This window comes from Marmota marmota, unplaced genomic scaffold (genome assembly GCF_001458135.2).
Source record: "Marmota marmota marmota unplaced genomic scaffold, marMar, whole genome shotgun sequence".
In the NCBI taxonomy this organism is placed as follows: domain Eukaryota; kingdom Metazoa; phylum Chordata; class Mammalia; order Rodentia; family Sciuridae; genus Marmota; species Marmota marmota.
In genome coordinates, this window is record NW_026000224.1 from 1797928 (window position 1) to 1823437 (window position 25510).

The window sequence follows — 25510 nt, forward strand, 5'->3', positions numbered from 1 at the left end:
ACATAATAGATATACATATGACAATACACAAGCCGAACAGTGACAAGTTTGGCTATCCTGCAACATACTACAATCTCTAAGATTTTCACACATGTACAGCTTTGCTAGCTAATTAGCATTCACATTTGGGCATTTTTCTAAAAATCCATATTTATCTTAAGCATCATACTCACATTTTCTGTCCCCTCCTAGGGTGATTTCACTTAACATGTGCTGGTCCTCTTCCCTTGCAGCATCTTTCAGATGTGTATGCTGCCACTTTGTGACCCAGTCTTCCTTCAGGTGTCTGATTTGGGGGAAGTCTTTATCCTTTTTAAAGTGTCAGGATGTCTTTGCTTTTAATCACTGTCCTCCTCAACTCTCTCCCCACTCCTGAGGGCAATAATATTTCTAATGCAGCTTAGCCAGGATCCAGAGGCCGTGCAGTACGTCACGCCTAGGCTGGGAAATGAAGTCAAATCCCTAGTGCAGATGTGCACTGAGCCAGGCCTGAAGACCCTCGAGGAGAAGGGCCAGAGCGGCCCACCTTCCTTCACGGCTGTGATCCCATTGGGGCAGGAGTACTCTAACAAGAGGAATGAGAATTCTAATAGATCTCAAGCTTTCACAACCATTTAAAAGTCAAAAGGGAAAAACCGCCTCTGGTAACATAACAATAGGCGTTATATGTGGCCGGATCACAAGAAGGTTTTCAGAACACCATGTGCAGTGGGGGCTGGAGTGGGTGTCTTTCAAAAACCCCAGAGGAACCCCACATCAGATAGGAGAGGAGACCCACGGACCAATTTCACTGCAAACCCTAAACAAGAAAAGCTGGGCACTAGATGGCAGCAGTGCCCCATGATTTCTCCCACAGCAAGCTGGTCTTGATATCCAGGGGAGGGGGTCGTAATACTACACACAAACACAACCATGTTACAGAATCAACCTTCTCATCTGGCAGATGCTTTCCACTCTCCTCAAACTTATGATCAAGGGACAGCTCACCAGGGATTATGGCAACATCCTAATATGTGATATGGCCAAAAATAAATGGTTCCCTTATTTGTTGATGACAGGAATCAGGGTCTTTGTACTCTGGAGAAAGAAGGTGGCTAAAGAAGGTTTCGAAGCAAATCCCCATGAAGGGTGACTTCAACCTAGTGCCTGTCACAGCTGCGTGTGAATATGTTTGATTTCCCAAGTAACATTCAGTGGTCCTGATTGGGATCCTAATAACCTGAAATTCACCTGATTCCTAGCCTAGGATGGTAAGATTTTGAAAACGTTTTTTAATGGCAGAAATATTTCTTGGTGACATGAGTCATTAGGAATGGCAGTGCAGAAACAGGACACTGTTTCTCAGAGGCAGCTCTTTAGCTCCCGAAGGAGATCAATGCCTTCTGACAAAGAGCTCCAAGTAGACCATGGGAGCACTTACTGGGTCTAAAGAAGCATCTTTGCTCAGGTACCGAGCTACAGATGGCCTCTGAGGTCTGATTTAAAATCACAGAGGGGGGCCCTCTCCTCTCCATGCCCGGCTGGTTGTTAAGACCAGGACCCATGGCTTTCCAGCAGGAACTCCCATTTTATTGAGCTGTTCTGTCTTCTTAGACCCCCTCCAGAGACAATCAAGACAAAATAGGACTCTGCCCTTGGAAAATCCAAGTTATTTCTAGGATTGCCTCTCTCAGAGAAGCCAGTCGGGCACCTCATACTTAGGAGCTCTGTAAATATGAGAGAAGAGTCTTATTGGTGGTGTGTCCCATTGCTCTGGCAGGTTGTAAGCAGACTCAGGAAATCCTGCTTTGGTGCTCCCACTTCTAGAGTGCAGTCCCCCATTTCTGGATTTATCATCACATTTTTAGGCAGTCTAGAGAACAGCACCAGGGCCAGGAAGGGTCTAAGAAATCTACAGAAGAAATATGACACATTATGATTCTGTCAATCTATTTAATCTCCAAGACTGACTAGACCAAATGCAGGTGTAATTGAGTGGTGTCCAGATGGTGATAGCAGGCTTCCCGTTCCAGCCTGATGTGGCTCCAGGGACCAGTGTGTAGCTGGTATGTTATGTTACTGTGCTTCCAGAGAGGGTTATGATCCTCCTCACCAAGGTGTGGCTTCACCTTCCTCTCTTGCCAATCCTCTGAAATTACCTAAACCTTTTGATTAACAAGGAGGAATCCTTGAAATGCCCCTTGTGGAAATTACCACTCACCTGAGGTTTCTATTTTCCCATTACCTCACCACCTTTCCCTGAAAGTCTTGCCTTTTGCAAGTCCTGGAGCTTGCGTGAGATCTCCTGCATCTGGGGAGCTGGGTGAAATGCAGCTCCTGGCATCAAACACTGCTGTCTCAGAGTGGCTTCTCTCTGCCTGCTCCATCCCTTTGCACAATCAGAAGAAGATCTGCCTTTCTTTCTGCCGTCCTTCCCCACCACTTAATGTGATCTTGGGTTTCACTGGAGTATGTCTACAGGGCAGCTCTCACACCCAGACCAGGGTGTCAATTTCAGAAGCTCTTCCTCATTTTAAATTTCACTTGGATCTGAATCCTGTGCATGGGTAACCCTAACACAACTCAAAGTAAGGAACTGGGAAAATATAACTCCCTGTAAATAGTCACCTGCTACAGACTATTTCCAAAATAAAATAAAAATATATACGTTATTTTCCCTGGGATCAGAGCTGTGCCCTTTTCATTCCACCTGCATTTCCTTCTTAAGTTACACAGGGGGCTTCGCTCTGGTCAGCTACGAAAGCGAGATCAATAGATGGAGGCCAGCCAGCCTCTGCCCCCTCAGAGCCCTCGGGTTTGCTGGAGTTGCCAATACATGGTTTCTCCCCCGTGCGCGGCGTGGGCTTCCCCCACCCGAGCGCCCAACAAGTCTCCTCTCTCCAGCCTGCGCTCTGACGCGCCGCAGGCCGAATGGAGCGCAGCACCGTGCGGGGAGCCTGAGGGCCCAGGCTGGGCTCTGTCTGGGATTGCGCCGAGCCCAGCCCCGTTCCCCTCTCTGTGGGTAGGGATGGTTGAGTCCAGCCGCCACGGCAGCGGCTCCTTGCGCCGCTAGCAGCCTGTCTTCTGCGCTCTCCGCCTTTTTCTCTCTCGCCTGGATTTCTCCTCCCCCCGCGCCCCTCCCGCATCTCCCACTCGCTGGCTCTCTCTCCAGCTGCCTCCTCTCCAGGTCTCTCCTGGCTGCGCGCGCTCCTCTCCCCGCCTCGCCCCCTCCCACAGCCTCGCCGCCTTGGTGCCTTCCTGCCCGGCTCGGCCAGCGCTCGTCCCCGGACCCGGCCCCGGCCCCGCCATCCCGGGTCTCCGCTCTGAGCAGCTCAGCCCTGCAGAGGCTCGGGACTCGATGCTATGAAAGGGAAGCGAGCCGGGCGCCCAGACCTGCAGGAGGCGTCGGATGCGCTGCCGGTCTCAGGACCGGGATCTCTCCGGCTCGCCTTGCCCTCTGGTGATTATTTGGCTCTGTTCATCGCCCTGCCGTTCCTCGGAGGAGACGGGCGCATCTGAGAAGAGCCATCGGTGTCTTGTGCGTGTGGAATATCTGCAGACATGACTGCGTGGAGGGAATTCAAGTCGCTGCTCCGGCTTCTGGCGCTGGTGGTTCTGTGTGCGGGGCTCCTCGCTGCAGCTAAGGGTAAGAGGCTGGATCGGTATCGGGGGAAACCGCCGAACCCTCGGAGGCCCGGTTTGCGAACGCAAGTGTCTGTTCTGGGCATGGCAGGGTACAGAGCAGCCGGCACGGCCCGGTGGCTCTCCATCGCCGACGCTGGGGGAACGCGATGCCTGGGATGAGCTTCCATCGCCCTCTTCCCAACCCTCGTCTGCTCCCGCCCCACCCCCGCCTTTCCTTCTTCTCACTTGGGCTCAAAGGAGATGCTTCTCTGTTCTCGGCTGTGAGCATTGTCAGGGAGAAAGGAGCCAAGCATGAGTTGGGCTGGAACAGCGTTGTGGCTCCTCCGAGATGTGGGCATGGTGGGTCGGGTGTTGGGACTTTCTCCCCGGATGAGGGCACCTGGGAGAGCGGCCCGGGCAAAGTCGTCGGCCTTGCTAGTTGGGTTCTCTACAGGGGTTTGGGTTCAGACAGGCACAGCTCCTGCCAGCCGGCTTCCTCGCACCTTAAACCCCTTCCCCTCCTCACCCCCGCTCCAGCGTACTCAAGGAGCCACAGTAGCTGCCTCTGTGAGGTCGCCCCCTCTTCTTCTCCCCCGGACTTTGCTCCTTGCAAGTTGCCAGGCGCCGGCGAGGTGGGGGAAGCAGGCAGGGAGTTGTGGCCGGGCTTCCACCCGATGTCTTCACTGTGCACAGGGTTAGCCCCCCTCCCCGCATCCGCTGGGAGAAGGGGTCCCTCTGGGTGCTTCCTGGGGCTCCTGGCTCTGTGAACTTGGTTTTCTCCTTGAAATGAGTTGGGAATGCTTTGCCCTAAGGAGCCTACAGGCTGCACAACCGCTGGGCTGGCAACAGCTTGTGCACTTGTCTGTTCTGTGGGAAGGAAACCGAGAGCAGAGGATGAATATGAATATCGATTGATTTTCACATTGGAAAGTAGCTGCCCCGTTTCCTCATTTTCACCCTCCTTGGATGCTTCCCTTGTCAATCAACACCCCCATCGTCTTGCTCCTGCAAATATGTATATCTACACAGATTTTTTTTCTTTTTAAAGGATAGAATCGAATCTTGTTAAAAAAATTTTTGACGATCATTTGCTTGTTCCCCACACGAAATTACCCTTTCCTCTCCAGACTTTTCCATATTCTCCTTCCCCATTTTTGATTCTTCCAGTGGGCCAGATTCAAGGGTGATTGAAAAGGCGAAGGAGGACTCTTCTGCTCCGTGAAACTCCAGACCGGCCTGGAGAGAGGAGGAGAGAATTGCAGGCGGGCTTCTGCTCTCGGTGCTTTTCTCCCCTTTGCGTTCAGGGCTGGGGCAGAGCTGGACTTCCGCGCCAGCAGCCGCTCCAAACAAGCATCTGCCCTCACAAAGGGTGTCTGCGGGATGCACCCTAAGACCCCGGGGAGATGAATGGTGAATCTTAGTCGCCCGAGTTCCTGGTCGCTGGGGTTGGGAGCTTCCCGCGCCCTCTGCCCACCTGCCCTGTGTGGCCAAGAGGTCCTGTCTTGTCTACTGCCGCGGGACCCACCAGCCACCCAGGCACCATCCGCCAAGCAGGGCCAGCTGGCAGCAGCCTCTGGTCTCACTGGTCCAGCTGGGAATTGAGAGGGAAGCAGGAAAAGTCGAGGGCAAACAGGGCTGCATCCTGGGAGGTGTGCGTGGTTATGTGTCGCTGGGAGAAGTAGCTTGGGTCAGGGGCATAGGAGCTGGTATTGCCCAAATCAGCCCTTGGTGGAGAGGAAACACCTGCCAGGCAACTCTGTAAAACTTCCCGCCCTTTCCCCGCACCAGAGGCCCATCCAGGCCTCGGGCTTTCTTTCTTGGAGGCTGGCAACTCGGCCTCTGAGCGCATTCTCGGTTCCCCTGAGTTCTGCTCACTTGGATCTCCCTTCCCCCGCAATTAGCAGAGGTTGCTGCGTGGAGACAGCAGCGGCCCTGGCTCGCCTGCTTAATAATCCGCACACGTGTGTGCCGGGCGGATTCCACCCCCACGCGGGTGGGCTGCCGCGCTAGGCTTAGGCGGAGGCGGAAGGGAGGCTATGGAGGGGGCTGCTTTGGCTGATCCTGAGGTGAACAGGGAAGAGGGGGCACAAAGTCCTGGTCGCCCCAGAGCCTGCAGGGGCAGCCCCAGAGAGGAGAGTGGCTCCTGTGCGCTGAGGACCATATATCCTGGTAGTGGAAGCCAAGAAGTAGAGCCCAAGCCCAAGGTCCCAGGCCCCTGCGTGTGTGTGTGTGTGTGTGTGTGTGTGTACACGCGCGCGTGCGCGCGCGCAAAGAGGACCTGGACGCTGGGTTGCGAGCTCACTGCGCTATTGTCTGGCCCACGCGGCGCTGGTTGCGCGCCGCTTGTTCATTAACCCCCGCGGGGCCGGGGCCGCATCTCCTCCGCACCCGCGAGGTCAAGAGCGCGTGGGGCCGCGCGGGAGGAAACTGCAGCCAAGCAGGACGCTGTGACGCCGGCTCCCGAGCCGCTGTTTGTGCGCTTGGGCAACTGGGGCGGGGTCCCATTCCCCCAGTTCCAAGAAAAGACCTGGTGGCGAAGGTCGGGCCTCTGGCCGCGGAGCTAGCCACTTGGTTCTAGGGCTTGGCTGCTGGGAATCGGTCGCCTCGGAGGCGCCTGCGCGCAGTAGGGTTTTTCCTGGGAGGAGCGCTCTGGCAGAGGGCGCGGGCCACGGCCGCGGGCAGCTGCGCCGCGCGCGCCCGGGTGGCCGCTTGCACTGTGGCGAAGGCAAGCGCGGAGTATTTGATGCGTGGGGCGTAATTCGTGACCTGTTTGCCGAGTCGTGAGAAGCTGGAGGCGGCAGCAGTTGAGGTCATTGGAACCCGTTACCCTTGGAGAACTGGCTTTAGTTATCTGTACTCCTCACTGAACCGTTGAGCAATTCACGGTGATTTTCATTTTCTTTCTGATTACTAACGGCATTGTAAAGGTTGAACCCCAAGAGTGCGCGTCTGCTTAGAAGCAACACATTTTCAGGCATCACAGCAAATGAGGAAGGCTTTCAGCGTTTTCATGTAGTAAATAGGTGGATTGGCTTATTCTGTGAGCACTCGCTCAGATCTGCGTCCTTGATCCCAGCTGATCTCCCGTCAAAGTTTCTTTCTCAACCTTTTCCTGCACGTGTGCAGCCAGGAGAATGCAGGCATTTGCAAGCGTTACTCTGGAAAGCACCCTAAGATACAGCTCAAGGAAGACTAGCCCAAGGCAGCCTCACCTGGGCAAGGCCGGAAGAGCAAGGTGGGGGATGCTCAGGTATTGCTAACATTCGCGCACCGATCCAAGGAATTTCAAGGCACACCTTGCTGAATTTCCACAGAAAACATGTAACCGAACAGCGAAGAAGAAATGCCCTCCCAAACCTGGAGGCTTCTAGATGCGTTCCCTTTTAAAAACTTAATACTACCAAAAGGACACTAGGAATTTTAATTTGCTTGCCAATTCATTTACAGTAGGACCACACCTCTTCTCTGTTTTGTAAGGAAGACAGGAAGCTCCTGTGAATAACCACCCCCCCCCCAAAAAAAATCCATCTTTCCCTAAAGAGGTGAAGCCCTTAAAATGCAGGTATTGTCTCTGTATTCATGATTTCTTTAGCAAATCAACTTTTAAAAATGGTCAAGTGTATTACATTTTTCAAAACTCAGACAATTTAGTCAAAAGTTTTGGGAGACTTCTAGGGTACCCACTTAGTTGATAGTTTGTGATTTTAAGTGTCCAAATAAGTAAACAAAAGAGGTTTTTTTTTTCTTTTTCAGATGTGACAGGTCTTCTAAACTTGAATACTAGGATGATGAAGTTTCCTGTCCAGAGAAGGAAAGAGTAGGTGGCACTGGTGGCAGAATTCACAGGGTCTCAAGCATCTCTGCTCACAGAGGCTTAGGGAACAAAGCGAATGGCTTGTTTTTGTTTTGTTTTTAAATTCTAATTTGTTATAAATGACAGCAGAATGCTTTTAGATTCATAATACACACACAGAGCACAATTTTTCATGTCTCTGGTTGTTCACAAAGTAGAGTCAACCATCTGTGTCTTCATATAGGTACCTAGGGTGACGATGTCCATCTCAGGGAATGGCTCTTTTTACTTTGGCTTTCAGCTGGCCAGTCATGCCGGGTAAGAAGACTGCCTTAACCCAGCGCTTCCAAGTCCTCCACGCAAAACCTGCTCCTCCCAGGGCAGTGCTTCCTTAGTCTCCAGTTTATCATCTCAAACAAACACCAACCCAGCTCTGAAAATGTCAGGAAAATGGTTCTGCTTCCTTTAAGAAACAGATAAACAAAGGCTCAGTGGCCACTTAGTGCTTATTGCAGAGGATCCAGCAAATCCAGTGTAGACATTTCTAAGCCGTCAAAATGCAAATGGCATATTAAGTACTCTATGCTCTGCTGAATTCTAAATGTGCCTCTGGTAGTTTTTTTTTATGTTTTCTTTTTTTTTTTTTTTTTTGGACTCTGAACTCACAGTGAAATTAAAGTGCTCTAACTGGCATGCATGCAACGTAAGCTACACGTTCCCTTTGGCCTTTTATACTTATTCTGCTTGAGTACATTTCACTCTATGGGGTAATTAACAAGTTGCATGGATAGTCCTGACACATAGATGGTGGTGATGTTGTGTTATTTATTTGCATTATACTTGGTAACTAACAGATCAGAGGGGGATACTGAGAAAAGGTGTGGATGTCCTGCGGTCCTGTTATTGCATTACTTGTACCTTTAAGTGAGGTGTACATCTTGAAGGCCTGTTGGCCCTTAGGCCCATTGAGTAGAAATTTGGTCTTTGAAACTTGCAGAGGTAATGATGGACTCAACCCAGTTTGATTCTGTGGTTTGGCTACTATAACCACCAGAGGCAGATATTTTGAACCAGGAGGACCGATGTGGGTATGCAACCTGAGGCAAAGAAGCAGAGGTCTCCATTATCCAGAGATGAATTAGTCCTAAAGGGAATCTCCCCTCCATGCTGCCTTCAGATGCCAGCCATTGTGCTTGGCTCACTGTGTGACCAATGTCACTGGGTGACATAAAGATAGTAAGTATTTATGCCCATGTTCAAGGAAGTAGGTCTCCCCCACACAGAGTTTGTGACCTTAAATGACCTTTGATTTACTGTTGAGTCTATACTTAGGGTTAAATTTAGTCCCTTGTAGTAAAGTTGATAAGCAATAGAATGAACATTTCCTTCATATGAAAAGGACAGAAGAAAATTGTGTAATTAAGTTGGTTAAAAGTGACTGCTTAGCTGGGCGTGGTTGTACATGTCTGTAATTCCAGTGACTGGGGGAGGGGGCGCTGAAATAGCAGGATCTTGAGTTCAAAGCCAGACTCAGCAACTTAGCGAGGCACTAGCAACTCAGTAAGAACCTGTCTCTAAATAAAATATAAAAAAGCCACATTCCCATGTGGCTCAGTGGTCAAGTACCCCTGAGTTCAATTCCCAGTATCAAAAGAAAAAAAAAATAGTGGCTTCTTGCATTGCTCTGTAGAGATAATGCACCTGGTTGCCCCTCAGCAGACCACGCTCTGTGGGTAAAAGTAGGAAGCAATTTTCTTTCAGAGCTTGGCTGTGATGTTCTTTAAATTATTTGTATCAACCAGGACTTTGGAGGAGAGGAGGGCACCATAAATGCTTTAGGAAAATTGCCAGGTCTTTCTTTATCCTCAAATATCTTTGTTATAGTTGGATGAAAGATGCCATCATCCACAAGGCACCTGGTACCCTTTAACAAACCCTATCTCAACCTATAGTAAACATTCCACTGAGGACCAACCTTTCAACACACTAACTTGAGTTAGAGTCAGTGTTATTTTGACCTGCATTGGCAATATTTTGTCTCCATCTACAACTTCTTTGGTGGACAAAACAAAACAAAAAGCAAAAACAACACAGGCAGGTACCAACAACCATTTAAAATAAGTACTGTAATTTTTATGTGGCTCATACATTTTGCAGTTTATTGGCTGAAATCTTCCTGTTTTATGTCGCACTGGTTTTAGCTCAGGGAATGTCGTGTAAGCCGGAGGACTATTTCAGTATTGTCATCCCATCTTAATATGTGTAAAAGGAAAGGGATACTTCTGTCTCAATGCTCATAACCCCCCCGTGTAATCTCCCTCATCATTAGTAAGGCAGGAAGTCATGAAAGTAGTGCTGCATGATTTCAATATTGCCATTGCTACTGACACAAGGGCAAGAGGAATAGAAACATGAAGGAGTCAAATTGTTGGTGCCACCCTCCAGTTTTTCCACCAATGAGTCACTGTTAGAAAATGATTGCAGCCTGAGAAAAGAATTTTATAGACTATTGACCTGATTCTAAGTGCCTTACATTTTTTTTTAACCTTTGGTTTTATGTATTTTGGAGATTCTCCACTTCAATAAAATTCAGGAAAAACTAATATGACATGAGAGTGTTATAGAAATAAATTTGTGTTTTTGTCTGACTCATCCAGAAGCCTATGGGCCACAGGAGCCCCAGTGGAACTGGAGGAGCTCTGGAAGGGAGTGTCTGGGCCACACTGTGAACACCAGTGTCCCCCCTCTCCCTAGAAGGCAACATGGCCACCATGGCGGAGAGATTTGGAGTCCTCCTCTAAAAGTTCCAGGGGCCAAGGGACTGTTTCAGTATGGCTTCAAGGCAGACTCCGTGGGATTCTTCAAGCTGAGTTCTGGATGGTGGGAGAAACTGCAATTGTGTTTAGCCCCCATAGCCCTTATCCCCCCAAAATTCTGAGATAGCAGAATATTTATAGTGCATACTGGGCAGTGGGGTGAAATGTGATTTCTAATTCTAAGGGCATTAAAATGCAGTATATGTAGATCCATGTATATATCTATACCAATGTATATACACACACACATATATATGTGTGTGTGTGTGTGTGTGTATATATATATATATATATATATATATATACATATACATATACATACATATACAGGTGTATCTATCTACATATATATATTACATATACAGGTATATATGTCTATATATATTACATTATACATTTAGCCATCTAATATGATATATGGGTAGATTTTATCTACTTATCAATCTCTTCCTCCCTTTCAATAAAAGGCATGGAGATCTAATGTAATAACCAATTCATTAGTCCTTCACAGACTAATTAGCCCACACTGATTTCATGATGAATATACTACGTTATGAAGTTGTGCAATTATCTTGGGATTGTCAGCCCCTCCACTATGGGTGCTCATCATTCTCTGCCGTTTAATCTTTTCTACAGCATGAACTTATCTCAGGGATGAGATGGGAGCTTCTTGTCCACGGTGTTTATATGATGTGAAGACTTCAAGGGATAATCATACTCTTTCATATAAAAATACTGTTCGAATGAATTATTTTATTTTTTTCCCTTTTACTGTTTAGTATACTCTGATGTGATTAGTGTTATGTAAGAAAGAGCTAAATGTTAGATTAAAATTTGAATTATGTGGGGAATGATCTCTAATGAATTAAAAGCCTTTGAAATTAATTGTGAATTCTAAGCAGTCATTTTCCCGATGCCTGGAGAATCCCTATGCCTTTATTCCGAGAAACTTATTTCTCCTCTTATTTTTAATAGGAAGTATCTCCACGGATCTCTTACAGGTTGGTATTTTCTTGGTGGAGTGATATTCAAGTACAGAATGGGGAGAACTCTCAGCATGCACCCCCTTGTAGAATGAGGCACCCACCGTCAGTTGCATTATTCTGGCTCCTGACCCCTGCCTGATGGCTCTCTGAGGGAAGTTCCACTTCTTTTCCCATCAGTAAGTGCCAGCTTGTCATTCTTATGCACAGGCTGTCTTCAGGGTGCAAAAGTCAGCATCCCTCTATGGCAAGGTGGGGCTTTGCTGGAGGCATGAAGCTGCCTCCTTTTCTCTCTGAGAGTGGACACTCAGAGTGCCCAAATTTGTCACCATATTGAAGCTATTTAGCCTTTTGGTGAGGAGAGTGCTGTTTTTCCATGTGTAGCCCAGCGTAGGCTAGTTCTGACTGGCAGGTACTTCCCCAGACAGAAAGGCCTTACCCACAGGCAGGATCACTGTTCCCCAAGAAATGCATGGAATCCAGCAGCTGCACTCTTCTTGAAATGTGGATTGCTTCAACATCCATTGTGAATTTCTCCTTCTGACTCAATCTTTCTTCCCCTTTCTTTCCAAAATATAATTATCATGGAAAAACTCAGCTGTTAGGATTCTCTTTTGTTTTATGATGTCATATAGTTGTAAAGATGGACAGTTACGTGATCAATATACATCTTCATTCCTATGGAAGCAGCATGAATTTAAAAATATAATCTTAATACTTTTAAAAAATTTGTAGATAACAACAGAAAGTCAAGTGAAGAGAGTCATCTTCTTAAGAGGAATTATCTTTCCTGATGGATGCTATGAAGAATCTGTAAGGGATAACTATCATTGGCTACCATATGTGCATATTTCATAACATGTATAATCTTGTATATTTGCATAATATGTGTAACAAATATATATATATTTAGGCTGTTATGATCCTTAATGATGAAGAGTTGGGGGCCAAAGAGATTTGGAATGTTAACACTCTTAAATCGGAAATAGTATCATTTCATGCACTTGACCCTGCCTCTTCACCCCACCCATCTTTAACAAAGAAGGCGTGGACCCTGATTGTCTCCCAGAAGCCCTTGCTCCTACTGGAGCAGGAAACCCGACCCTTGAGTTACCTGGCCTTTATTCCTCTATGGCCCTTGTGATGGACGGAGGTGTCGGGCCAACCTTGGGGATGGCTTTTATAGGAAGTGAAGTCCATGGGGCCTCAGAGGACACAGGAGGAAGGAGGAGGAGGACCAGGGAGCTGAGCCCGGGCTGGAGGGCCGGCCGAGGACAGCAGCAAGCCTGTGCCTCCGAGGAGCACCCCAAGGTTACTCTGTGAGCCTGGATGCTCCCTGGACACCAGGGTCACCCTCCTCCTCTGAAGTTCATTTCTGCCTCCTTAAATCCACAGGTCAGAGGCCAAGGGACATAAACTGTCACTGTGGAACTGTTTCCTGAACCCAGCAAGAATGCTATTCCAGGTCTTGCTTCCTTCCATCCTCACACAACCAGTGGGTCCCACTCTTATTTGAATGTCATTTATTTTTTGGAAAATGGACTTTAGCTCTTTTTATGTTCTTTTCTCTCCAAGTGCCCTCTCTGCTCTGAAGTTATCACGATGATCTGAGGGACACAACAGTAACAGGCCACTGCACCCTAGAAGGGAAGCCCCTGTGGTCTGCTGGCAGCGTGTTCTGGCCTCCTAAGGAATGCACCCCTCAGAGTGATGAGCTGCCCTCTCAGCCCCTCAGGGCCTGCACCCACTGCCCAGGTTGACAGAGCCTGCTGCCCCTGCACATCTCCCCACTGGGGACTTGCGACCTTCAGCCTTGTTTCCCTTTGTCCCAGCCCACCCAGCTTTGAGTCTGCCCTGGCCATCTTTCCCATAACGGATCACCCAGCCTCACATCTACATTTCTTTGCCACTTAACAATACTTAATAGTCATTATTATGATGTAGGAAACCACTAGCCTAGGCTCTTGTGGTGGGGGTGTTTTGTTTGTCTACAGCTGTCTCACTCCAGAGAGGGTCTAGCCTGGAGGGCTGAAGTGCGCTGCTGTGTGAGCAGGAAGCCGCCATCCCAGGGTCTTACGCTTTAGCACCCCTTTAAGGAATAAGCCGACATGCTGGGTCCGTGTAACATGCTGAGGCTGTGCGTTCCTCTTGGTGAGTCAGGTCACTGTGTTGTCAACGTCTTGCTGAGATACTCAAGGAGAGAGATGGCCTGCAGGAGCCAGCGGTGACTTCTTCAGGCCATGAATACAACTTACTCACTTTCTGAGACTCTAGCTTGTCCCAGTCACCAGCTCAGAAACCTTGTGTCCTGGTTGTTGATTTGCCTTGAGGACTGATTCACTTGTGTTTCTTTTCCTGACTATTTCTCTCTGTATACAAATAAAAGTACCCAGGTATTTGCATTTTCTTTTCTGGGGACAATAATTTAATATCAGAACTTGCTCAGCAGATATGTCAATCCACAATTGCCATTTTGATCTTTATGACGATTTCATCTCTCAGCTTTTTAATTTAAAAGAATTACATAAGAGGATTATGGAACAAAGAAGAACAAATCTGTTTTTTTTTTTTCCTTACAACTGCAATTGCAAAATTACCTTCCGGAGTTCTCTAGTGGCAGCAGGAGAAATGGAAGGGGCAAGTGTTGAGGCACCGCAGGGCGAGGCATCCCGTGACCTGAGAGCGCGGAGGAATTGCCACACTGAACTTTGGGCTGTGATTGATATCTCCTAGAAAATGTGTTTTTCTTTCAATTTTTATGATGGATGGACAATAAGAGGCCTTCTAAAAAGAGTTGGTATAAAAATACTCCATAAAGTGGTACATGACAAGATGAGGCACTGTTATTTCTTGTCAGGTAGGTTCTCTAACATTCTGTGTTTTAAGAACAAAACCTGTGAGGGGAAAAGTATGTAAGTTAGAGCTTCAAGGTCATTTATTGCAACCTTAAAACCAGAATAAGATATTTGAGGCAGTCTGTATTCATTGACAGAATGTTCATGCTTTTTCCTCAAATAAGGAGAGAGAGAGAGAGAGAGAGAGAGAGAGAGAGAGAGAGAGAGAGAGGCATTTGTAGCAAGATAGTTAAGACAGTTTATAGTTTATGGTGTTCTCTGCCCTAGGTTCATGTTCTCAGCTGGACCAGATGCCACCAGGAACAGCTACAGAGCTGGGAGAGAGAGGTGGGGAGTATGGGTGGGTGGGGCAGGCTTCCCCCAGGATTCTGCTTGTGTCACTGTCTATGGCCACAGGACATGGCGGGCAGCTTAAAACACACCCCCACCATCGGCTCTCTTCCAGTTTCTGGGGTGAGGGGCCTACACTCAGCACAGCCTGGTTCCTGCTTAGGGCCTCACAAGTGTTGACTGGCTCCTCTGAGGGACTCCTTTCTAAGATCACTCAGATGGTGGCAGAATTCAGTCCTTGTGGTTCTAGCACTAAGGCCTGGTGTGTTTGTTGGCCTTGGTTGGAGTTTACTCTCATTCCCCGGGGCCAATGTTCTTTGCCATCTGAAATTTCCCAAGAAGGTTCAAAACTAGGGAAAGGAGGCAGGACAGACAAGGGAAAGAGAGAGAGAGAGAGAGAGACAGAGAGAGACAGACAGACAGACAGACACAGACACACACTGGGCAAGTTGGTGGACACATCCCACATGTGATCACACAATCTTCTACATGTCACTAAGTCCAGCCTGCCATGTCTGCCCTATTCAGCAGCCACTCCCAGGCACTGTACACTCGAGGACTCACTGGGGGATGAACATCAGCAGGTAGGAGTCATAGGACAACCTTCTAAAGAGATCTGTGGACACATACCCTTGAAGGTCCTTGAAGTTCAAATATCTTAAAATCTGTCTCTGCTTTGCCCATCGATGTGGTCTGAGAAGGGATACTCAGCCATTTTTTCTTTTCAGGTATACCTTTTTTAAGAATCTATTTCATGATAAAGTCATTCAAAACACAGAACAAGATTTACATACCAATACTACGATTCATGTATCTTTCTAGATATTTCATATGTGCCTCGCAGAAGTAGCCTACTCACTTGTAGAAAAATAAAAGAAAAAGAAAAACCTTGTAGAAAAATAAAAGGAATTTCTCACACTCAATGAGCCAAGAGCCTAGGACTGACTTAGTATGCTCAGTAGATGTAAATACACATTTACATAATGAACCAATAAGTAAAAAAAATGCAGGAAAAGAATTCTACATTTATTAATCAAAAGAATGCAGATTAAGCCCTGCTACTTTTCCCCATGCATTGGCAAAGCCAGGATTGAAAGCATCAAGTGTTGGAAAGCAGAGGGGGAAGCATTCCAGTGCACTGACTGTGCACCTAGAAAAGTTAGTGTGTGGTCTGCAGATGATATGGCCACACCAATCAAACTCTGAATCATCAGACATGTTTACTGTGTATCCTGCAGCCCTCTCCGCAGTACTGGACAGCTGCACAGAGTGCAGATGTTCACCATCCTCCATGGCCTGGTGAGTTTGTGCCTAGCCCAGTGTGTCGCCTGCATGACAGTGTTTATATGGTCAAGTGTTGAGTTAAACATTTGCAATAGCATGCACATTTCAATCCCATTTAATATGGGGGGAAAGGCAGGCTACTTCTGCGAGGCACATATGACATATCTAGAAAGATACATGAATCGTAGTATTGGCATGTAAATCTTGTTCTGTGTTTTGAATGACTTTATCATGAAATAAGTTCTTAAAAAGGTATACCTGAAAAGAAAAAAAATGGCTGAGTATCTCTTCTCAGACCACATCGATGGGCAAAGCATAGACAGATTTTAAGATATTTGAACTTCAAGGACCTTCAAGGGTATGTGTCCACAGATCTCATTTCATTTATATCCAGAGTGAAGTGTCTTGCCCAAATTAATAGAGTAAACTGCAGCACAGTGGAGTCCGAGAGCCCAGGCCAGTCGGCTGGTGTCCAGGACCCCATCCTGCCCACCAGCTGGCCTCTGCCATGGCTTTGCCTCCTCTACAGCCGAAGCACAACTCTCCCTCCTGGTGGAAGGCTGCTCTCTGGGAAGAGCAGTATGGCTTGGAGAGGTCTGGGCTTAACTTAAAACCTCAGATCATCCTGGCAGCTGGAGAACACCATGCCCAACCTTGAAGCCCTGGAGAATTCAGAGCCGCTCCTGGTGCTACAGATCCCTCAGTAGGATAGAAACCTGTTAAAGGATTTTTATGGCTTTGTTAAATATTCAACTATAGTAATTTCTTTTATGCCATTGAGAAACACATTGCTCTGAAGCCATTGTGTGCACTAGTTAACATGCTTTTGAGCAGCAGAACTCAAGATCTGCATGCATCATTGCAGAATACTTTTCGGAAGAACTAAACACAGTAAATTGCACCACACCAAAATATTTGATTTGTTAGGCCTGCTCCAATTAGGATAAGACAATTGCATTTTTTTAATTTCTTAATGATTAAAATAAATTCCATGATGAACTGGCATGAAATCAGCTCATTATTTAGTTTGGCAGTTAATGTATCCATCGTAGAAACTATTCTTCCCAGTTTCTGTGTACTCAAGAGTCTGTTTTGGAGAGGACAGCTGGACGGGAAGTCCACATCATAATTTTGACTACCTCTGCTGAGCGGCTGAGAAGTCAGAGTTTTCAGCTCCTTCCTCTGGCCTGGTGTGCAGCCATGGAAAATATTGCAGTCTGACTCCCAGTTTTCTTATTGCTGCAGAGGGCCTGCCCTGACATCAATATTGTAAGGATTACATGAACAAGCACATGTGCTAAGCATAGGGCAGTGCCTGGCACTTACCAAGCTTAAGTAAATGCTAGCGACTCTTTTATTATGGCAACTAAAAAGTAAACTGTCAATGTTATGAGATATGGCCTCAGAAGAAATATTGGGGTCAACACTGTTTTGTAGGAGAGGAATTATCTGAAAATGGAGTTTTATTATTATTATTTAATATAGTTGTAGATGGACAGTATGACTTTATTTATTTTTTATGTGGTGCTGAGGATTGAACCCAGTGCCTCATACATGCTAGGCAAGTGCTCTGCCATTGAGCCATAGCCCCCACCCTGAAAATGGAGTTAAATAATTATATATGGATATAATGAATATTGAAGGATTTACAAGAATAGTCCCAATAACAACTTCTGAAATTGTCTGAAATGTACTAAATGCTATTTACATTCCTTGCTTCATTGATAGACAATAAAATACACATTATCAATAAGGTGGAGTGGCACTTTAAATTGAGTTAATCGTATTACCTTGTGCATCAAATTCAGTTTGAAAAACTTGAAAGTCTAAGAAAGTCACTAAGAAAGATGTTTTTACCATCATTTAACATCAGGAAGCCTCAACAGTTAGAAGTGACCATGAGAGGAACAATAAAAGAAGATAATAGGACCTTTAAATTTTCCTTGGAAGAGTGAATCTATGAAGTTTTCCCAGGATCAGCAAGGTTGGATGAATCCATGCATTTTTCCAATGGTTTAGTTTTTTTACCCAGGGAAAATATCTGAGGCTACTTTCAAAAAATACTGCTTGAAATGATGTGACTTGCCAATTAAGCCACTTGAAAAGCACAGATTAGTTCATTGGTAGGCAACATAGTACATCTATTACATTTCTGAAGGTGAAGAACGATCAAATAGAATCCGAGTCTCTGGGTGCGGCTGATAAAATCTTTAAAATGGCTCTGGCCCATTCACAGAGGAAAGGATCCACTTCCTGCCCTCCCCAGGGGGAGACAGTGATGTGGAGGCAGTGAGGAGCACCCGCCTTTTTCCAGTGGGACTCACCCCTGGGCCGAGAGCCTGCCTGCGGCTCTACCTTGGGTGCCTGGGTGGGTGTTAACAGGTAGGGTCCCTCTGGGTGAAATCCCAAATCATGATGACCCAAACCAAAACCCCTAGACCGAGATGTTAGAAGTCCACATTCCCCCCAGGGCCACAGGATGGAGACATTCTCAGCAGGCTGCCTAGGAAGTGACCTCCTCAAGATGCTCACCTCTCCAGGTTGGCCACGCCCAACTTGCCTTCCTGGAGACCCCCTGCCTCTCACCTGGGATGGCCCCCTGGACCTCAGTACTCTACCCTGCCAACCCAGCAACTCTGAGGCCCTGCAGAAACAGCTGACTCTGAGGTGGAGGCGCCAGAGAGTCACAAAGGCCGGAAGGAGCCATGAAGGCCCGGGTGTGGCGAGCTGCTCCCCTGCAGGGCAGGGCTGCAATGCTGAGTTGATGTGGAGCTCCAGGTCCTGCTGTTGCTTGCTCTCCAGTCTCTTCCAGCAAATGCCCGCTCAGCAGCAGTCTGGCCTTTGGTCTGTGCCTGGGTTTTCAGGTGGGGCCTTCCCAGGACCTCCCTTGAAGATGCTCACTCAGCCACCCCTCAACAAGTGCGTCCTGAGGACCTGGATCTGCACTTCATGGGAGGAATGCAGCAGGAATGGGTGCACACGCAGGGGGTGACGGAGAGGGGCCCACCCATCAGGCCCACATGGGGCCTGCTGCATGATCTCATGGAACCTCAAGAATCGATATCTTCATGAAAAAAAGAAACCTGAAGAATCCAGGAAGGAGGAGAATTCCCTCCAGTGTGCCAAGGCCACTCATGTAGCAGCCTCCTCTTGTTTGAAATCGTGTTGCCTAAGCCATGGACAGAGCTGCTCGGTGAGCTGGCCCAAAGTGGCACCTCCCTGCTTGTCCAGTGGTGCCGGAGAGCAGAATTCTAAGTTCTAATCTTTGGAGGTTAGTTGGAGCTCCTACTGGGTTCCTCCTGAGGAAGCTGTGTCATCCATTCAACATGAGTATGCGTGGGCATATGTTGCTAGAAACAGTCAAAACATAAGAATACAAAACGAAAGATCAACCTTACATAAAAAGCTTAAAGGTGAATGGTGGACAGGCAAGGCCCAACTTGACAAGAATTTGTGTGAATGCTGACCTTAAGGGGTGTGTGAAATGAAGCACTTTTCCTGTAGTTGTAAGGTTGGTCTGAAATCTGGTAAAATGCAGGACTAGGAGAAGAAGACTCCACCACTTGCCCTCTTTCTACCCCTTCAGGAACACTGGGTGCTTCATGAATTTTCTTCCGGCTTACAGCTGACTAGCAACCCATCTCTACACATCTTAAAACACAGTTGTTCTCAAACACTCAGTGCTTATTTACTACAGAAGGAAATCCATATGTAGCAAAATGAAATTAAAACTCTATCTCTCACCCTGCGTAAAAATCAACTCAAAGTGGATCAAAGACTTAGGCACAAGAACAGAGACCCTGCACCTAACAGAAGAAAAATAGGCCCAAATCTTCACCATGTTGGCCTAGGATCTGACTTCCTTAACAAGACCCCTAAAGTGCAAGAAGTAAAATCGAGAATCAATAAATGGATGGATTCAAATTAAAAAGCTTCTTCTCAGCAAAGGAAACAATAACGTGAGGAGAGAGCCTGCAGATTGGGAGAAAATCTTTACCACATGCACCTCTGATAAAACATTAATCTCTAGGACCTATAAAGAACTCAAAAAACTTAACACCAAAAACCAAATATCCCTATCAATAAATGGGCTAAGGAACTGAACAGATACTTCACAGAAGAAGATGTACAACCAGTCAACAAATATATGAAAAAGTGTTCAGCATCTCTAGCAATTAGAGAAATGCAAATCAATACTACACTAAGATTTCATCTCATCAGAATGGCAATCATCAAGAATACAGGCTTCAAATAAATGTTGGCAAGGATGTAGGGAAAAAGATACACTCATACATTGCTAGTGGAACTGCAAATTGTTACAACCACTATGGAAAGCAGTATGGTGATTCCTCAGAAAACTTGGAATGGAACCACCATTTGACCCAGCTATATTTCACTCCTCGATTTATACCCAAAGGACTTAAAATCAGCATACTACAGTAATGCAGTATGTTTATAGAAGCTCAATTCACAATACCTAAACCATAGAACCAACTTAGGTGTCCTTGAATGGATAAAGAAACTGTGGTATATACACAATGGAATATTATTCAGCTTTAAAGAAGAATGAAATTATGGCATTTGTCAGTAAATGGTTGGAGTTGGAGAATATCATGTTAAGCAAAATAAGCCAATCCCCCAAAACCAAGGGCCGAATGTTTTCTCTAATATGCAGATGCTAATTCACAATAAGGGAGGGGGGGACACTAGGGAAGAATAGCGTTACCTTAGATTAGGTAGAGGGCAGTGATGGGAGGGAAGGGTAGGGGGTGTGGGGATAGGAAAGACAGTAGAACAAAACAGACATTATTACTGTGTGTACATATGTGACTGCATGACCAGTATGATTCTGCACCCTGTACACTCAGAAAAATGAGAAATTATATCCCATCTATGTATGACATATTGAAGTGCATAAATGCATTCTACTGTCATGTATGACTAATTAAAACAAATAAAAAATTATTACAAAAAAAAAAAAAGAGACCAGGGGACGACAGTGAGGTGCAACACATCTGCTATGACAAATTTACAGCTAAAGTGAAACTCGTCTCCATCAATGACATGCTGGGCATGGGGGTGGGTCTTGTTAAGATGAAACTGCTAAAGCAGTAGCAGCTCAGCTTGCTCAGGGGGTGGGGGAACTGCACATGAGTTTTATATACGGCATTCTTGCTTTAAGGCTATTTCCAAATTATTGGATTCTTTTGGACCTACTAAGAAAGTCATTCTAATGAGTTTTATATGTATTGAACTTTATTCATGCGAGAGATATTAACAAAACACTATGCAGTATTCAGAACTCATTTGCATATGTTTTTATTAAATTCTACTTAAGGACAATTTTTTGTACTTTATTAAGATCCCTTCTTGAATTTAGTGAAGTATGTACCTAGAGGAAATAAATATTTGAAAGCATATTACCAGAAGCTAACAGAGGGGACAGCTGCACCTGTTCAGGCAGCTAGCCCAGAGAGCTGTAAATTAATAGTTACAGAAAAGCATCATGATCTGTGATAACCTCATATTTAAAATCAACTAATTATGCTGGACATGGTGGCACACATCTGTAATTCCAGCCACTTGGGCGGCTGAGACAGAAGGATCACAAGTTCAAAGCCAGCCTGGGCAACTTAGTGAGATCCTGCCTCAAAAAATAAAAAAAATAAATAAATAAAATAAAATAAAAGGTTGGGGATGGAGCTCCATGGTAAAGAACCCCTGGGTTCACTCCCCAGTAACAAAAACAATAATGACAACAATGAATCTCAGTACACAAAAACAATAAAAATGAAAACAAGCCAATTATTGACTCTTATGTTTAGGTTGCTGTTTCCTACAACTGTACAAAAGCTCCATTCCAAACCAGAAAGCCCATGAATGTACCCTGTGCAGCTTGTCCTTTTCCAAGCAGATTTTCTCCAAATAAATAAAATTATTTTTTCAGATACAGCTAATCTCTGTAACAGAGGAAACAATATTTAACCCTTGCCTGATGGCTCATCTTGGGGTGCTCTGAGCTCCATAAGCAGTATCTGCTCCTTTTTCTTTCCCAATATTGCAAATCATGTGTAAGCATTATAGGATGCTGACACCAGATCACCATGATCGTCTCTTCCAAGGTATTTTCCCATTGCCTTTGTGTACACAGCACATGAGTCGGTGCCATGAAGAGCTCAGGGGAGCCTGCATCCCCTGACCCTCCCCTTCTCAGCCCACCGAATTGCATTTCTGAGCACCACCTGTTTTGTGCAGATGCAGGCTTTGAACCCAGAACCTAGTGGAGGGCGTCATGTCTGAGCTCTGCCATCATCTGGCTTGGGAACATTCCTGGGCTCCAGTCCATTTCTCCATTAAAAGAAAGGGTCCAGACCTTTCCCTTTCGACCCTGACATTTTTTGTCTTATAGCCTTAGTCTAGTGGCAAACCAACTAATCAACACATACTCAGAGGACTGTAGCCGAGTGGCCTAAATTCACAAAGGCCATTTGTGGCCAGGAAGTAGAAGGAGTGTGTGTGTGTATGTGTGCGCATGCACGCGCGGGTGTGCGTGTTTGCATGTGTGTTTCTTTTTTCCTTATTTCTAGTGTATTAAACCAGCAATCTATAGTCTCTCTCCAAAAATCGCAGACTGCAGGCATTCCCTTTAGCTGGTGTGAGTTGAAATTAACTGCCCTTCAAGTCTTCTTTTCCTGGTATTCTCACAATTCCTTTGAAAATTGGAGGTCATCTTTGCACATTAAGTGCTGTGGCTTTGGTCCCATTCTGGTTCCCTGGGGCCATGAGGTCACAGTGGTTATCTCTACTGTGTGCACCTTGTCCTTCTCAGAAGCTGGACGTCTGCTCAGCTTTGGGGTGAGCCTCCTGCTCCAGTTTGTCGCTAGAGATGAATGCTTCAGCAGAACGGCAGGAGAGCACCCTCCTTCTCCGAGACTGCCCTACTTGTACCCAGTGTCTCATAACTTTCTCCCCTTTGAAACTCCAGTATCAACATTAGCATTCATATAATATTGATGAGGAAGTTTAAACAGTCACAACATACTTATGATACTTAGTAGCATACAGCTTCTTTGGGAACTGGCTCAATACATATCATATTTATCTTAACATATCATATTTTCCTGACAGAGAAGTTGTGGCTCAAAAACTTCACCTTGTCTGAGCCACATGTTCTGGGTTGCAGAACAAACACCAAGGACATTCTCCTCCAGTCTCTTATTCTTAGGTTTCTGAGTCTAATCATTACTTCTCCATATGCAGAGTCCTGCCACAATATGAGGAATTAAAGCTATGCTAATGCTTATTTGTTACACAATAAGACATCAACTAGAATCTTTTCCTGAGGAACTGTGCATGTTGTACGTGTTGATTCTTGGGTTATTTTTCCTTGAAATCGTTTCCTGTGGTGATCACTCTCCTTCAACACCTAATGATGTGTACAGGGTAATGCAGAATCTTCTTACATTCTGCCAAGAATTTCAATATGTCTAGACTCCCCATACGCACATTGCTAATGCTCCAGAGTCCTTCGCAGTGCCGCAACTGAGCCTCCGCTGGCATGCTAAGCACTGCGGGACTGCGGCTCAACCCCTGCGAATCAAAGGGCCCAGAGAGGAGAATCTGAAACTGCTCCCTGGGTGGGGCGGCTTCACTTTGTCTTCCTTTTGAAGCTTCCTTTTCCTGTATTCTCCGGGAAACAGTCTTTGGAGAAAGACCCTTTCAGCCAGGAACGGTGTTGGGTTTGCTATGTCCTCGTGAATGGCACAGGTTTGTCCTGCACAGTTCTGAAAAAGTGAGGCCATTGCAGGGAACCCCAAGTTTCGTTTTAAATCTCCAGGTGAATAGCAAGTCCATGTTCGTCGGAAAGCTTGTCCCGTAGCAGAGGCCTACAGGGATCTTGGAGCGGGATACAGCTTTCCCATTATCCTCGTGCAAGGTGGGATTAATGGCACTTGGAATGTCTGTGGAGGTACAGGAGACTGGGGAGAGGGAGGAGGAGAGCAGGGAAGAGTTGGTCAGGGGGCACGACATTTTAGTTAGGTAGGGGCCACAGGCCCTGGCGTTCCCTGGCCCAGCAGGGTGAGTATCATTCACACAGTTGGACAGGACTCTCCGCCATCTTAGGTTTGACTGCAGAGACTTTCTTGAGCTCTCAGAGCATCAGGCAGGAGTGAATTCTGTAGGTTTCCATAGCAAAGTGTCTGTTTTTCTACTTGTTTGATTCAGGTGCCAAGAAGAGTTATAGAACTAAGATTGGAGAGAGTAGCACTTCAGCTCAAGCAAATAGTATTTACAAATAGATTTCACATGTATTACCCAAGTTATTCCCAACGTTTGTTCAATTAACTTTATTCAGCACCACTTAGAAAAAGTCCTCCGCTGGTTTCTGTAGCCCTAAAATGAAAGAGGTAAGTCCCTGCTCTCCAGCACCGCACATCCCAGTAAGGATGGTTTTTCTTTTCAATGATGTGATTACAGGAATCCAAAAGCACTTAAAAATAGTGTTTTTCGAGATATTGGAATGTCAGGGAAGTAAGGCACATTTCTCCGTGTGCTCTGACAGTTAGTAAACACAACAGCACGAGTCCCCTTTCCTTCCCAGGCATCTGGATAATCGAGGTTGTATGCACTGTAGTGACTTCTTTTTGACATCTGTGAAAAGATGCAAAATATAAAATTACAGGGTCAAATCACACAGAGATTCTAAGTGTTTTTAATCTTCAAAATGACAGCTCACTGATGAGGCAACTTAGGGTATTTATCAGAGCACCCTCCAAAACCAGGTGTCAATGCCTCCGTTCATCCCACAAACCCTCCTGAGACTCACTCCAGATGGAGGACAGCATTCAGGAGAGAGTGACTGACAGGGCAGAACACAGTCCCTGACTCCTCGCTGCTGCTGAGTGAGGTAGGTCGACAGCGGGTTTGCAGTGAGACCTTCTGGGGAGACAGCGCCTAACCTAACACAGGACTTCCTCCCTCCTGGTTCTTGAAAGAACATCAAGTGTCTCTCTTTGGATGCTGGTTAGTGTCCTACTCCAGGGTCTTCTGGGTTCCTTAGGGGACCATCTCTGTCTCTGGACCAGCCATTCTCCATGCCCGTCACTTGCTCTGGCGAGGTCCCGTTTCTCCCTGTAGGAGCAGCTCTTGCTATTTCTCCTTTCATCAGATGGTCCTGACAATTCTCAGAATAAGAGATCTTGTTTGCAGCCTCCTCTCCGCAGCTTTTAGATCAGGTTCCTTAAGGCCGACTTCAGCTATTGGATGATGATAAATGTTGTTCACTTTTAGCTATTTATTACCCTCAAATATATAATGTCCATTCCCAATGAAGTGATTTTATGGAAAATATGTTACAAATCATCACATACTGGAATGTTTGAGCTACCAAGAGTTCACTGACAATTACTCTCCACAAAAGAAACAATTAGACAAGTCAAGTTAATTTGAATTCTGTTTTTTCACTTATAGAAATGGGAATTGTCTTGATTTTAGGGTAAATATGACATAATGTTGATAATGATTTTATAAAAAATGTGGGGCTGGGGATATAGCTCAATGGTAGAGCACTTGCCTAGCCTATATGGAGTCCTGGGTTCTATCCCTGAAGCCACAGAGAAAAAAAGGAGAGTTAATGATGTGTAAAGAATATGATCATAGAAATCAAATTATACTTTTCAAAAATATTTTTCGTTCATATGTGCATGAAGCAGTAAGAATAATACTGTAAATTTTTATGCATGCATTTTCCTTGAGGAATTATAGTTTTTGAACGTGTCATAAACACAGCCTGCTGATAAATACGTTTCTAACTTAAAAGTCAAGAAATTATGTCAGGCAAAAAAA

General features: G+C 46.0%; 1 protein-coding gene across 2 annotated transcripts in view; it reads left to right on the plus strand.

The window, feature by feature from the left end:
- Nucleotides 1-2539: 2539 nt before the first annotated feature.
- Nucleotides 2540-25510, plus strand: part of Csmd1 (CUB and Sushi multiple domains 1) — a 1636907-nt gene continuing 1613936 nt past the window's right edge. For both annotated transcript variants that reach the window (XM_048792812.1, XM_048792813.1), the window contains exon 1: nt 2540-3625. In XM_048792812.1, the coding sequence (XP_048648769.1) occupies nt 3541-3625 (85 nt within the window). In that variant the 5' untranslated portion in view covers nt 2540-3540. The remainder of the gene's footprint in view (nt 3626-25510) is intronic.